This window comes from Lissotriton helveticus, chromosome 1_2 (assembly GCF_964261635.1).
Source record: "Lissotriton helveticus chromosome 1_2, aLisHel1.1, whole genome shotgun sequence".
NCBI classification, from domain to species: Eukaryota; Metazoa; Chordata; class Amphibia; order Caudata; family Salamandridae; genus Lissotriton; species Lissotriton helveticus.
In genome coordinates this window covers 4,058,817-4,075,236 of record NC_136058.1, presented here as the reverse complement: position 1 = coordinate 4,075,236, position 16,420 = coordinate 4,058,817, and the positions used below count along the sequence as shown (strand labels likewise).

Here is a 16,420-nt window from a genome sequence, read left to right as displayed (position 1 = left end):
AGAAATACGTCAAAGGGTTGCGCTGTGGTGTCGACGGCGTTTCGATCCTCTTTACTAGGGATCGTCTTCAGGACAGGGTTGTCAATTAAGTAGAGTGCTAGAAAGCCACCGCCCTGGGTCTCGGGTGCCTATAGCGCCGGTCGGAGAGCCGGCGTCTGGAGGACTAGATTTAGAGGCGGAGGGAGGACGTGCATCCAAGCGAGTCCGGGGGCACGGTCCAATTAAAGGATCAGCAACTCAGTCGATTCAATCGGGGTGTAGGGGAGGTCCAGGGTGAGGATAGCAGTGCCTGAGTATATCGTGGCAGCTGGCAAGGGGATGAGTCCCGGGGAGGCAAGGCAGCGGGGCGGCATGTAGCTGCAGCACCAACCACTAATGGAGCAGCAGGTTTGATTTTTATTCAACATTTCATATGCCTCGTCTTCAGCTGGTTCATCTGTAGCAGCAAGAGGACAAATGCGGCTCAGTTCCTGGAAGGTGGAGACATTACAGAAGGCACTAATAATGAAAATTCTCTTCTCAGGATCTAAATTGTTTGGATCTCACCTTGAGGAGATGATCAAGCAATATGCTGAGGACCGAAAGCTGTTGGTCCCCGCCAAGCTATTCAGAGGAATATTTTTGGGTGCAAGAAGAACATTTGCTCTATCCTTTTATAGAAGAGCAAGTCAGCCCTTTCGGGGAGGCGATGCAGCCAAGTAGTTCCTCCTCCAGAAAAGTCCCCAATCTCTACAACCAGGCTCCTCAACATAGCCCCTGGCCAAATTCTGACAATCTAGACAAAAATGAATTACAAGTAGGTAGTCAAATCTCTTATTTTCTGGATGTCTAGAGGAACTCTATCTCGGACCAATGGGTACTAGAGATAGGAGATACATGGTTTCAGATTGATTTCTCTTCCCAGCCCCCAGAATATTTTTTGTCTGACCCCACTGCCATCAAATACGGATAAACAACAGGCCTCGAAAGAAGGATCCAAACGCTGTTACTGAAAGAAGTGATCGTAGTGGTTCTGAGATTCCAAAGAGGAAAGATAACTTATTTGATTCTGTTCTTAGAAAGGCATTGGGGAAATTCAGGCCAGTCTTGGACCTCAAGAATGTTAACTGGTACATACCTCACACAAAGTTCAAAATACCAACCCTGCAGGAGCTTCTTAGACCTCAGGTCCTTTTAGATGCATACCTCCATTTGCCAATCCATACCAGTTGGTAAAAATGCCTCCGCTTTCTGTGTTCAAGATCAGCATTGCCAATTCCAGGTACTCTCTTTTGGCCTCACTTCCTCTCCAAGGTTATTTACTGAAGTATTTGCCCCTTTATTAGGTGTTCTGCATGGTGAGAGAAATCAACTATTTCAATATCTGGATGACTGACTGATCTCTTGTTCTGATTTTTTCAAGGCCTGGTCTCAGGTTTAGCAGTTGTGCAGAATCATCCAAGAGCACAGATTTTTGCTAAACCTAAATAAATCGTTCCTTGTTCCAACCCAGGATGGCTTGTATTATTTACATGCCCATTCATGACCAGGGTCCAGCCTTTGTAGTAAACAGAATTACGAGATATGTTCCTACTCGAGCTCTCAGATACTCTATTGTCAACCAGTTGAGGATCCCTCAATTCAAGCGACAAAGAGCACAGGGCAGAACAATCTCTGTCCTGGCCTCATCTTATAGAATTCTCTCCCTTCCTTGGTCAGGCTGCAACCTACATTCCTGAGGTTCAGGAAGCTGTTGAAGGCCTGGCTGTTTGAGCAAGCTTTTGTTTAGCCTGAGCTCTCTCTTCTCCTTTCTGGCTGTCACAATACCAAGAAACCCTTGGGTGTTAATATAACGTTTCATAGGGGCACTCTCTAGAGCCAGTGTGGGAAAGGTGTTCTTGCCCGAGGACAGAAAAAACAAACTCAAAACAGAGACTGTGACTTTGTTGGGAGAGACATTGCTTCCCGTGAGACAGATGTTAGGACACGAAAAATTCATGTTGTCTACTTTGACGGTGCTCCCGTGGTCTCATCTGCACATGTACCCTTTGATAAACCACTTGTTGGCTCACTGGATTCCGACTTCAGAGTTTAGAGATAGGGGTCTCAGTGGATACTCAAGTGCTCGAGTCCCTGGGATGGTGGGTGAAGGAGGAGAACTTGAGCAGGGTCTATCCTCTCTTCACAGTGCCATCTAAAGTAGTCACAAAAGATGCCAGCAAGTACGGTTGGGTGCTACTTTGGAGGGGAAAACAGCTCAGGGAAAATGGTCTCCTTACTCAAATTGGAGAGAACCAAAGACTGTTGTTCTTGCACTGATGACATTTGCTCCACGGTTGGCAAATCACCATGGCCAGATCAGAACAGACAACATGGAGGCTATGGGCTGTGAATCATCAAGGTGGATGCAGGATTCAGAGTCTCCCCTTCTAGCTCAAGAAATTGCCAACTGGGTGGAGACCAATCTGAAGTCTATTTCAGACATCTACCTGCCAAATGAAGAGAACTGGGCAGACGACAAATAAAGCAGTTTTTTCCCTCCAATGAGCTCCTTGTCTTTGACAAAGGAAGTGTTCTGGCAGTTGCAAAGGAGGTTTGGATATCTGACAGTAGACCTGTTTGCCTCCAGGAAGAATGCTCTCCTGCCCTTCATCTGCACAATTATTCCTTGCCTAGAGGCTTGGAGGATAGACACCAGGGGCCTGATTTAGATCTCGGTCGGAAAGCCTCCGACTGAGATCTAAGGTTCAAACTCCGACATTCTCATTACAAATAAGGGGGTCGGAGTTTAGACCATCCGGTTAATCCTCAAGGACTCCGTTGGCCGGTTGGTAGCGCACATAATCCCTAACAGATGGTGTTTCCACCGCAGGGATCATGATGGTGGTTTCCGACAACCTTTCCATGTCAGGCTTTCCTACGTGGAAAGGATGTCGGAAAGTGACTAGGGCCCCCATCCCTCTGCATCCTACGGTTGTGGGCCTGGTAGCACCTATGGTACCCTTCTGAAAATCCCTGCACCGTGATGCAGGCACCTCATGGTGCCTGCCACACCGTGCAGGGATTTACACAAACTCCTATTTACCTATGGGAGATTGTGCTGTGGGCGGTTTCTGCACGCAGCACAACCTTCCATAGAGAAATGGGAGTTTGAAACCACACCATGTGTAACACAGTGTTTGGAACCACTGACCTACAGTTGATCAGTTACAACAGTGAGACGGTGTCGGTCGGAGGCAACTCCACCTGACATCGTAACAGGGCCTCATGTCTTTTTTTTTAAATTTCTTTTTATGAAACAAAAACAAATAAAATACATAAAATAACTCCCAGGTGAATGCATTTGGTTCCAACGCATAAGTCAATGTGGAACAATACAGAATCAAATAAACAACAATCAATACTAGGGTCAAAGGTATTCCTGCGCTTCCAGGCCTCAACCCGACGTGGGTGGCTCACAGATTTCCCCACGGTGACTATCCCATGCCCCCAAATCTTACCCCACTTCTGTGGGCGACCCCTAGCCACATACACTGACCTCTCTCTGAACATACACCAATCAAGGTCTTCTGCCCATTTATTGACTCAGGGCGGCTGGCTGGCTCCTCAAAGTTGAGCGATATTACGTTTGGCCACCATATATGCTAGCGTGACCCACTGCTTCTGGTACACACTTAGATCGAACGGTTCCCATACATTCAACAAACATCTCAGGGCTTCTGGCCGCATCCCCAACACCTCCTGCAGCTCTTCATGAATCTTTACCCAGTATGCCTGTATCACATCGCAGTGCCAGAGGGTATCCATCAAGGTGCCCATTGCTCCGCACTCTCTCCTACAAACTCCACTCTCAGCACGCCCCATTCGCACCAGACGGGGCCCCGTTATGTAGGATTTATGCAATATCTTTAGCTGCACCAATCGGAGCCGCATCTGGATAGCGACTACCTTAGGGGAGGACACCGCCTCCACCCAATCCTCGTCATCAAGTTCTAGCCCATCTGCACTCCACTGAGCTCTGATCCTCACTAATGGGTTCTCAGAGTTGTTGATCAATTTCCGATATATCAGTGAAATAGTTTTCTCCGGAATATGCCCATCCAGTACACGGTCCTCGAGAGGGGATGCCTCCGGGAGAACCGTGCCTTTGGAGACATGAGTAGTGAGAGTGTGCCTCACCTGCAGATACCGGAAGTATTCATTCTGATGTAGACTATACTGCTCTACAAGGGACTCAAACGTATGCACCGAATCTTTCCCCCACACATCCTTTATCCGGGTAAGGGCCTCATGTCTTTAAGATGTTCAACATGACTTCTGTTTGCCTTCCCTTCAATCCCTATAATAGCCAGGGTCCTTCATAAAGTCAAGCGGAACAAGTCCTTAGTCATATTTGCTGATCCAGGGTGTAGAGAAGGTCCTGGTACCCTCTCTTGTTGCATCTAGCAGCTCAGCCACCGTGGGCAAATCCATGGCACCCATATCCCCCAGTGGGTTCTCCCCTTCCGATGGTGTTTCTGAGGGTATACAACCTTTACAGCGCAACTTTTACAAACGCACTACCATTACAACAAAACTTTTACAACGCAAAATCCATTACAACGCATGCATTTACAACGCAGTCATTACAACGCATGACACTACAACGCACACTACTACAACGCATACCATTACAACGCAGTCATTACAACGCATACCATTACAACGCATAAATTACCATCCAACACTTACCCTACTGTTGCACCCCCTGGAGTTAGAATAGTAATTTTAACCCCTACACTATCCAACACTTACCCTACTGTTGCACCCCCTGGAGTTAGAATAGTAATTTTAACCCCTACACTATCCAACACTTACCTTATATGCAATGTAATGTAATGCGTTGTAATGGTATGCGTTGTAAATGTAGTATGCGTTGTAGTGGAATGCGTTGTAAAGGTAGTTTCAAAGTATTCGTTGTAATGGCATGCGTTGTAAAGGTGTGCGTTGTAATGGATGTTGCGGTGTAAAAAATGCGTTGTAAAGGTATGCGTTGTAAAGGTGTGCGTTGTAACGTCATACATCCGTTTCTGAGGCATTTTCATCTGCAGGCTTGGATCTTGACACTGTAAATTTGCTAGAAGTGGCACATATGATCCAACATTCTAGATACCTATCTACCTTTAGAACATGCTCTCTTCATTGGAAGAATTTTCACAAATGGTGTAAGGAAAGAGAATGTGTTCCTAATTCAATCAATCCCAGAAGGATTTTTGATTTCCTTAGAGATGGGTTTTTGTTAGGTCTTTCAACTGCGACTCTTGGTTCCCAATGGGCAGCTAGAAGGGCACTCAGAAGTTCTCAGTTGGAGGAGGTTGAGCACCTAGAAATCAGACTACTGAGGCATTTTCTCTGAAAAGGCCAAAAATACATTAACCATCACCCTCTTGAGGTCTGTCTTTGGTGTTTAAGGCTCTCCAGTACCCTCCATTGGAGCCCTTGGAAAGTATAGATCTAAAATTTCTCACTCTTTTAAGTTAGTTTTCCTAGTGGCTATTTCGTCAGCTGGAAGGAGGGGGGGGGAGAATTAGGCTTGCTACTGAGATCAGAGCATTTCCTGAAAGTATTTCCAGACAGGGTAGCCCTAAAGCTAGATCCCACGTTTGTTCCAAAGATCCCTTATCAGTTCCATACCTCTATAGAGCTAGTGTTACTGGTTTTGGCTTTGAATCCTGTTTCAGAGGAGGAATCTTTGTTACATCTGCTGGACGTTAAGAGTTCAAATCTGATTTATTTAGAAAGGACAGAACAATTCAGGAAGGTGGTCATCTATTTGTTAATTTCGGTCCAGCAGGGAATAGTTTAAAACTATCCAGTTCTGCCATATGTAGATAGATTAAAGAAACCATCTTGTTAGCGTATTAGTCCCACAGAAGAGAATTGATGTCCAAGGTACAAGGGAAGTCGACAAGGGGTGTAAGTCAGCTTCCTGAGCATCAATTAATGGAGCGTTAGTGGAAGATATTTGAAATGCAGCTACGTGAGAAATTCCTCGTACTTTTATGAAACATTATCATCTCCAAGTGACAGGATCTTCCTCGGATAATTTTGCTTTATCAGTTTTGAATGTGATTACAGAATCATAATATGTGAAGACACATATGAAGAATGTAAGAAATTGATCAACTTTATTAACCCCTTCGATGCTCATGACGAGCTCAGCTCGTCTCACAGTACACTGCTCGTGTGCTCATGACGAGCTGAGCTCGTCATGAACAATGGATTTACATATTATTCAGCACAGCAGGATAATCTCCTTAGCAGTCAAGGTGTTAAAGCATATGATTTTTGACAGTTGATGTCTGAGAGACATTTTATGGTGTTATAAACGTCATGTAGCCGTTATGTGCTTGGGCAACAGCTCATTAGTAAGGACTGTGGCGAGGAAGATGGACAAGGAGATAATGTCCCGGTTGCTTACCGGTAATCTTCATTGCTCCAAATCCAGGGCTTCATCAACACTGACTTCAGACTATGTTCGATGCTTGGGAGGATAGAAATGTAGGGGGGGTCGATAAACGTTTTAAGTCAGAATATAAGTAGAGTAAGTCGACTATCTTGAAGGGATGGGAAACTAATTGTAGAGTTTATATGTATTTGTTTTTTTTTACTTTGGAGTTTGCTGCCCGAGTCTGCGATAGGAAGACCTGGACTCGGAGTAATGAAGATTACTGGTAAGTAACTAGGGTATTAGGTCACACCTTAAAAGCGAAGAGGTGGAAAAGAAGACACTTTCTCAATCAAGGATGTCTTACCTTTCTGATAGTCCATACCCAAATCCACTTTTATGTTTATTTGTTTTCACTTCTGGTGAGAAGATCCCTTTTTTCTGTGGATAGGATGGGATTCGGGCGATTACACCTGACTTCAGATCATCTAATCAAACACAGCAGAACGTTATTTTCTGTCTGCATTACAAACTGCGCATGTCATGTAACACTTCTCAAGAAACAAAGTCAATTCAAAACATCGTAATTGGGGTAAGCAATTTATTTCCATGGCAGTGCACAAACAATATACTTTTTTCATACAAAATCCACTATTGCTCTGATTAAAGGTATCTTAACTTGAAACGAAGGTGTTTACAGAACCTTGAGTAGGCACATACAGTGCATCACCCACTATATTTCACTGTTAATTTAAGTTCCTGAGAGGTTTCACATGAGGTAACGTAAATATATTGGCAAAAATAAACCTATTGTGCAAGTGGTATAGGGAGGCTGACTGGGACTTTTGATTAATTTTCCTGACAACGTATCAAAACACATTGGCACTGCAACCCGCTTACCGAAGCAAAGCCTAGTTACTTGACCAAACTGTGCCTGTAGAAACGTTGTCAAATGCCACATCAGCAGCAAAAACAAATTTTACTCCACTTTCATTGCCATTATTCTTAAGAAGGATGTTGGTCTTAAATGATGCATGAAATACAATTCACTATGCAAATTATAAAACGAAGTAAACGCAAACTAGTCTTAAGCGTCATTCACTACCACCTTTTGTCATCTTCTCCGCCTGTGACGTGGAGTTTCATAGCAATGTCGCGCAAACGTCATACTGCTGACCTCATCAAGCACGTGTCAAAATAGGCCATCAGTGGCCATTTTAAATTATGATGGTGGAAAAAGAAGCAGAGGAAGAGGACCTAAAACAAACGGTGACATCAAAGGTACACTCAGACAGTAAGTAGTGTAACAAGGATGCCATGAGCTCTGGTGCAAGCAAGGAAAATGACCGCCTTGACTGCTGTTGGTGCAGTTAATACAGCTCTTGTAAGGGTTCAATGAATGCAGCCCTGAGGGTTGTGTACCCCGATGCCACTGCACCAGCTGCATCAATAGTAGCTATGCCCCTGCAGACTATTGTCATTGGTGTTCCTCAACAGGTTATCTCTTCAGCCACATGCTACAAATCGTACAACTACCACTTGCTTGGCTCTGCTCTATAGAGCCCCCAGTGCCCTAATTATCGAAATTGACCTCATGAAGTATTAGAGAGGGGTAAAACCATCTCTGCAGGTAAGTGTACAGACTCAAGTCCATCTGACTCTCTCAGCCCTTACTGTTGCTAATTGGTGTATTCTGTAATACTGTCTCCTTGATTCTGGCCCTACCCCCAAACCTGCTCCTTTCCAGTACTCAGTGGTGGGCCTCTGAAGCTCACTGAGTTAGAGTGACTGCTTTATAAAAAAATCACAATTGTATAACTATGAAATCCCATATTGTGAATGTAAATTATAAACCTAAGCACACGTAAAATTCAAATGGTAATTTCCAATGTTAGTAGTACATAAAACACAAGAAAATTATTCCATATGTTCTCCTCTTTTCTTTTTTAATACGTCTTTGTGTTTTCAATAAGTGAACAGTTCCCAAGCCAATACGTGTTTCGTCGCCTCGGTATGTGCTTGTACATGCGACTTGTTCACGGCTGAACAAATTCACTTTAACATATTTTAAGTGTGGCGATAATTCCAAGCCACACTACCCTTGTGGCAAAAGGGGTAATTCTTGAAAGGACTATTATGCTGCTCTTTGCATCAACTCCTCAAAATATCCGTTTTGTGTGTATCTCAAAATTTCAGAGATGTATGTAGCTCAGAATTTCTGAAGATTTCTTCCAAAAGCCGCCGATACGCGACCTCCCCCGCCTCACGCCGGACTCCAAATGCAAAGAGAAAAGTGAATTTGTTCAGCCGTGAACAAGTCGCATGTACAAGCATACTGAGGCGACGAAACACATGTTGGCTTGGGAACTGTTCACTTATTGAAAACACAGAGACGTATTAAAAAAGACAAGAGAACATATGGAATAATTTTCTTGTGTTTTATGTACTACTAACATTGGAAATTACCATTTGAATTTTACGTGTGCTTAGGTTTATAATTTATGATATCTTGTTGCTTATGCCACAGAACCCAGAGAGGCAGTTGGTTCTCTCTAACCTTTGAGAACCGTCACTAATAAGGCTGGCTTGTAAGAATAATTTATGCAATTACCTTTTGGCGCCTACTACCTATACCTGTACCACCGAGTCCAACCCAACTACCATATTGTGAATGTGTTGACACTTCAGCAGGGACATTTCGGGGTGGCGACGGATGTGAAAGGTAGCTTGTATCCAACACAATACATGTTCTTCTGCCACTTCTGGTCTCAGACCACACTCAATGAGCGTTTATGTAATGTGCCCTATTGACTGTGAGCAGGAAGTGCAAACAGAAACTTTTGCTTCTCTTGATTTCAGTCAACAATAGGCCACAGTGTTTGTTGTGGAAACCAAATACAGATCTGTACATAATTAAATCACAGGAGGGAGGGAGCTTTGTCTGCAAAATTATTTTGGTGAGGCATGCAGATATTGGTTACCAATTTGAACTGATATTGTCAATTTTCACAAAGCATCTTCTTGTCCATTCAAGACATCGGAAAGCATAAAAAATTAACAACATGTGCTAAAAAAAAGAAATGAGGTATCCCCTGAGTTAGGGCATAGAACATTGCATTAGTGACAGACAATTCGCTAATTTTAAAGACACATTTGCCATATTCCATTTCTGGTAAAAAAACAAAATGGTGGCCCGCAGTCAGTACCAAGATCTGTAGCGCTCCTAAGGGATGACCCTTGATTTAGGTCTACTGACACTCCAGGGAGGTGGCTGGAGTCTGCTGGAATCACACTCAGTACACGTAACACATATAGTTTCTGTAGCATATGGATGCTATGCGCTCTAGGACCCTAGCGGTTCTAGGTGTACTTTGGAGAGGAAACATATCATATGCGTGGAGGTGTTAGGGTGTGGTTAATGTTGAGTATGAGATATTGTGCAGTATGTGAGTGCATGCTGAGGAACTAAGAAGTATTTGACTGCAGCTGCGTATTTCATATGCATGTCTAGGACTTGGGAAGATGCTACTTCTGGCGATGAGTAAGGGATACATTCCCTGAAGAAAACAAGGCTGCTCTCCCTGAGAGTTTGCAACAGTACAGCAAACTGCTCATGCATGCTACGTGTGCCTCAAATCGATGTAAAGCAGTCAGCGACTGCTGCATGAGGTGTCAAAGTCCTGCTCCAGCTCATACCCGGCCACAGCTCATACACGCTGGTGAAGCGGTCGACGGAAATGCTGCGCTACACCCCACATGCGGAGCAATGACTCAAGCAAAGAGGAAAGATAACAGCAGTGACAACCAGGTATGAGAATCAGAGAATTTACTCACTGTCAAAGACAAGCGAAGCATTTTACAACCTCAGATAAGGCGTGGTGACCCAAAAACGTGGGCTGTGCTTTCAGAAGTTACAGAGGTCAGCGGGTCCAGCAAAAGCTTTCTGAACAGCACATGCTCTCAATGGCAGAAAAAAAGACAGCGAAATACAATGCAGCTGTGTTCCTGAAGCCACCACTACCTGTCAACAATTATAAGAAGCAGAAAATTGGAGCCAGGTGGGCTGCATGGATTGAAACATGTGATGACTTTATAGATGCACTAGAAGTAGAAGATGAAAAGAAGATAATCAAATACTTAAAAAGCCTTGCAAGCAATGGAGTGAAAGAAGTGCTAAGTAGGTTCCACAGACTGATGCAAAATCATACCAGAAAGTGAAAGAAACATTGGAGGCCAAGTTTATCCCAATGCTGAATGTCGAATATGGAAGGTACATCTTCAACCAAGCACGACAACAGGTTGGTGAAACAATGGGCACATTTGTCGAAGGTCTTGATACCCTCTGTGATTTCACCAGCCAAGAGGCCATGCACCTCAGAGTCATTGATGGCTGCCTTTCAGATTTGTTTAGAAGGCGCAAGTTGAGAAAAACACACAGCTTAGAGAAAATGCTGATGGCTGCAAGAGTAGAACATCGAACACACTGACAAGCTGCCAATATTAAGCAGGAACAGCTCACAATGAATCATCAGCTTTGACTGTGAAAAGAAAGCACAAGCAAATCAAAATGCACTTAAGTCGACATCTTAGAAGATACCAGATCTATGCTTCCGATGTGGATTTCCGTTTCCCCATGAAGATGACTATCCAGCCATCGGGCAGGTTTCTAAAAGGTTGTGGAAAAAAGATTAATTTCATAACTGTGTGCTGAGCTACGAGTGCGAGAACATTCCAGAAGCACCCCTGCAATGCCCACAAAACCAAAAAGCAACATCAGCTATGACAAGTAGAAATTTGGCAAGATCATTCATTGTCAAGCTCATCGTAAAAGGCTCTTCGACCTCACTGTCGAGTACCAGCGAAGAAAACGGGATGTGCGCTAATATCTACCAAAGAACTGCATGCAGATGTTAGCTTAAATCACATTTCACAGACAGCCTATCAAATCAAGTAACAAACTTCATTTGGACCCTGTCCCAAAATCACATTGAAAGTGAACGATCACCCCATAACATTTATCATAAACAGGGGTGCATTGATAAATATTATGTCAGTGGAAACATTTAACAGCCTATCCCCGGTGTCTCGCCTCACTCCATCAGGCACTAAGATATTTATTTGGACGGCCTCTGAACCTCTACAAAGCCAAGGATCATTCACAGTGACAATAAAACACAAAAAGACATTAGTACGAGCTACAATTCATGTTCTACAAGGGACTTCGTCAGTTTTTCCACTGCTGTTGATATGTTGTTGATATCCCTCAACTACAAACTCTGTGCTCATTCTGAGATCAAAAGCTGGTTCCCATCCATCGTTGTTTCATGGCCTAGGAACACTCAAGAAAATGAAAGTACAGCTTCACATCAATGAAGACATTCACCCTGTGGCTCAGTTACACCGTAGAGTTGCCTTCCATTTAGAAAAAGTTGTGGCAAAAGCTTTGGAAGCGCTTTTAAAGCATGACATCATTGAAGTGTTACAACATGAGACCAACATCTGCAATATTTGAGAATAACAAGGTTTCAGTTAAATCACAAAGATACTCCTGAATTAAATGTGAGATTTTTTTCTGTGAGATTCTGTTTAAAAAGAGGTGGAATCATTATGATTCCCCAATTTATTCATTGATATTGATGCCGCACTTTGCACTGTGCAAATTTTGATGCAAACTCAACTTCAGGCTACACTCACACAGATGGATCTTTAGTTCCTAACGAGGCTAACTTCACAATCAATGCATTTCAATAATGTGAAGTACATTAGGCCCCGCAAAGATGACAGAGAGTTTTAGATCTGCCAATCATGAAGGTTGGTTAAAGGACTAGTAAGGGCACACATTCAAATTGTCAAATAGGTTGTAATTCCATAGCCAATACATGAATGTACAAGCCAATATATTTCAAAGCAATTCATCATCATCATCATCAGAATCTTTATTTCGGCCAAAATAGCCATAAAAGCAAAACAGACATAAATAACAACAACTACAAAAATACATTTCAATTAATTGATTCTACAATTTATAAAAACATGGTGCCAGCTTCTTTTTACATGTCATCCTGGCAGACAATAAAGTTAATCCATTAAAGGTGAAGATTGATAAAAAGTAATTATATGTGATGATGATCATTTAATCTACAGGCCTGGTTAGCAGACTTCTTCTCTTCAGCCAGAAGATTTCCAAGTATTTTGCTACCGCACACACTATCATGGGAGAAAGGTCGGTTTTCAAAACCCTGTATGCCTGCATGCAGTGAGTGAAACCTAGATTTCTGCAGGCCGGGTCTAACCACTTCCTTCTTGCTTGCCCATAGGATTGACAAAACATAGGATTGACAAAAAAAGAGTATGTGCAGCTCGGTCTCCTGATGGTAGCTGCACCCAGGGCAAAGACTCAGTGAGGGATCAGTCCACTTACTAGTGAAGGCTTGGATTGGGAGACATCCGTACCTCCACTGTAGGTACAGCTTCCTAGTGTTGGATGGAACTATAACATCAAGGAATCCCTCTAATTTGTAGATGTCCTTTGCCTTTAGGAAGGAGTCGGTCAGGGTACCTGACTGCGTGGCCTGTCTCCGAGCTACGATTTTACTTTCATGGTAGAGTGAAAGCAGCTTTTTTCTTGAAACCGTGAAGCAGGCGGTCGCAGGGTCAAGCCACATGTTAGGTAGCCCCAGACACACAAACTCATTTTTTATGTGCTGGAACCAGGGGATATTCCCTGCGATCGGATAGTTCACGACCTCTTGAAGCTCAGACCTATACGTTGCCAACTCTGGTGTGGTCCAAACTCTGCACCAAAAGATTAGGGGCCTAACCCCCAAATGTTCGTCAAGTGGCCTTAGTCCCAAATCGAGCCTCATCGGCAAGAGGGGAGTACTTGGGGGGAGAGATAAAAGTTGCCTAATAAATGTATTCTCCGTTGCCACTAACTCGCGGTTGCACATATGGCCCCACAGTTCACTGCCATACATAACCGCGCCCCTAGCCTGCGCTCTGTAAATCTCTAGCGGGGGGCCAATTGCCTTAATGGATGATTTGTTTTTGTTTGTAAGGGCAATTACTCCACCCGCCATTTGGGCCAGTTTGAGTTGCGATTTGGTCCGATGGTGGCACCAGGACATATGCTAATTTAAGGTCACCCCCAAATATTCAAAGGTTCGGACCCTCTCTAGCCTATTACCGGCAATGCAGGGATTAGATCGTGTTTTAGATGGGGGGTTAAAAATCATGTATTTGGTCTTGAGAGCATTGATCTCAAGACCATGGGTTCCACAGAATTCCTCAAAACCCTTGAGGACTCGTTGAATCCCCATGGGTGACTAAGACAGAAGCAGGGTGTTGTCGGCGAACATAATCGCCGGCACCCTGCTTCCGGCAAGTCTAGGGGCATCGCTGTCCTGTACCTCATTTAAATGAGAGATTACCCTGTTGACATAGAGGCAGAACAGGGTCGGTGCAAGCACGCAACCCTGTCTCACCCCCCTGTCAACGGGGAATCTATAGGAAAGGGAACCATCCCGGCCACATCTAACCTGCGCATAGTTGTTTGTATGAAGGCGAATGATCATATTTAGAAGGTGATGCGGTACCCCCATGTTGGACAGAACAGACCACAGTTTTCTACGGGGTACGAGATCAAATGCGGCCCGTAGATCTACGTAAACGGTATAGAGGCTGCCACCCTCCAACTTTACCGTTTTCCAAAATAGGAGAGCCAGGCGGAAAATTTGATCCATAGTGGAAACCTTCTTTCTAAACCCCGCTTGATAGGGGCTCAGGACAGAGTATTCAAGCATCCACTCCAATAAGCTGTCGAGAATAAGCCTAGCAAAAACTTTTTGGGGGACGTCTATGAGGCTGATAGGCCTGTAGTTGGCTGGGAGCAGAAGAGAGCCCTTCTTGAAGATCGGTACAATCTCTGCCCCCAGCCAAGTACTAGGTACCTCCATCCTGCCCAAAATTGAATTAAAAAGAACCTGTAGATAAGGAGCCCATATGGTTGGTTCGTTCTTGAACAAGTCTCCAGGGAGCCTGTCCAAGCCAGGGGTTTTCTCTGCACTTAATTTGTCGATAGCAGCTGCAACCTCCTCAACTGTAAACTCAATCTGGGGAATTTCAGAACCAGGGCCCGTGGTAAATTACAAATTTCATCTGGCTGATCTATGTTGGCCAGGGAATATAAGGTGCTGAAGTGAGCCTCCCAGACACTGGGAGCAATATTTGTTTCTGCTGCTGGTGTTGGATCTACAGAGCCATTTTTGACAATCTGCCAAAATTTGCGAGCATCTCTAAAATTAAGAGCGCTCACCATTTCGGACCAGTTGTCAGTGTCCCATACAATCTTGGCATTCTGGACTTGGTTTCTATGTTCTGACCTTCTTGCCCTTATCGTCACAGTGCAAGCCCCTTGATTTATAGCCTTAAGAAGTTCAGCTTTGGCCTTTCAGGAGGCAGTGTTGTACCACGAGGCTTTTATTGCCTTTGTGAGTTTTTTATTTACTCGTGGATTCAACACATCTGCCAATGCATTGGTGAACTGTAAATGGAGGTCACCCAGAGCGTTGTGCTTCTCCACAGAGGGGCTTAGTGGGATTAGGTCTCCTACACTTTCGAAAACCGGTAGAATTGTGGCATAAAGCCGGGAAATAGTTGCAGGATTCCCTATAACTTTAGCCCATCTTATGCTCCGTCTATTGCTGGATAGGATCGCACTACAGTCCGAGGGTGTGCTAGCCAGCTGACTCTGAGCGGTGATACCAGGGAGCTCGAAGTTCAGGATCAGTGGGTTGTGATCACTTTCATCGCGTGGGGTAACCTGGAAGCTCCTAACCATAGCCCAATTACGGGTTTCCACAAAAATATAGTCTATGCGTGACTCAGATCCTAATTTATTATAGGTGGGCTTCGGGGGAATATCCCCGCTGACCCGCCCGTTACATGCCCTTATGGAATAATTAAAAGTTAGGGCCGTGATCGGAGTAGCAAGTGGTGTCCAAGACTTAGCCGGTAAATCTCCCACAGATGGTATATCCCATTGGTCATCCTCCTCCAGCGAGGTACCTTCAAGGAAAGCTGGTAGTGGCTCAAATTGGCAGTTAAAGTCACCCCCTACCATATATGGAGTGCCTTGAGGTATAGAGCCAAGGAAGAGGGATAAATCATCAACAGTACCAGAAGCACTGGACACGGCCGTTGGTCTTGAATATACATTAATTAGTATTAGTTTGGCCGCGTTGGGCCATTCCAGCAGCACACTTTGGATGTCCGCGGAGTTAGTCTCTAAATTACTTGCGGAGCAACCCAAGTGCGAACCCACCCAGATGAGTAAGCCACCAGAGGGCCGTCCCTTCCCACCCCATTTAGCCTGGATAGAAAATGAGGCAAAGCCTGTGCGGTGGAGATCTTCCCTGGCCCAGGTTTCCTGAAATAGGCAGATATCTTGGGAGTCAATAAATGTTCCCCAATCCGGCAGGTCAAGTTTGTTCATTATACCTGCCAGATTCCAGGAAACCATTGCCAGGTGACCCTGTTCCATGTTTACTCTAGTTCTCGAACTTCTGGGCCTGCTCACAGCCTGGGGTGGTAATACCTGCGTGGGTATTGTAGTACTAAGTCCATTTGGATATATAATATCCTCAGTGGTAGTGTCAGGGGGGGCAACCGTTGGACCTGAATGTCTTTCGAGATCATTGATCTCGACATCTATGTCAGAGAGTCAGTCTACACCCTCCAGATCTTTTAAAGAATCAAACCTGTTGAAAAGTGATAAAGGGTGCAGTACCCTATGATATGGGTTTTCTCCGTAGGGTTCTCTCTGGCGAAAGACAGGGACAGGGTTTTGGCGTCCGTTGTTCCCAACCCCGGGTAGAAATATTCAAGGCCCAGAGATTGGATATCCCCCACTCGGCCAAATCTGGGTTCCCTCCGAATGTGGTCCACGGCCCAGGAATCTCTAAAATTACCCAGAATGCAGTCCCCCTCAAGGTCTTTGGGGTTATTGCCCACCCA

The 16,420-nt window shown here is 44.5% G+C and overlaps 1 protein-coding gene across 1 annotated transcript in view; it reads right to left on the bottom strand.

The window, feature by feature from the left end:
* The window catches only part of AKNAD1 (AKNA domain containing 1), a 443,510-nt gene that overhangs the window by 119,236 nt on the left and 307,854 nt on the right, over positions 1-16,420 (bottom strand). The window contains exon 16 of the mRNA XM_078673402.1: positions 6,774-6,894. Coding sequence (XP_078529528.1) covers positions 6,774-6,894 — 121 coding nt within the window. The remainder of the gene's footprint in view (positions 1-6,773; positions 6,895-16,420) is intronic.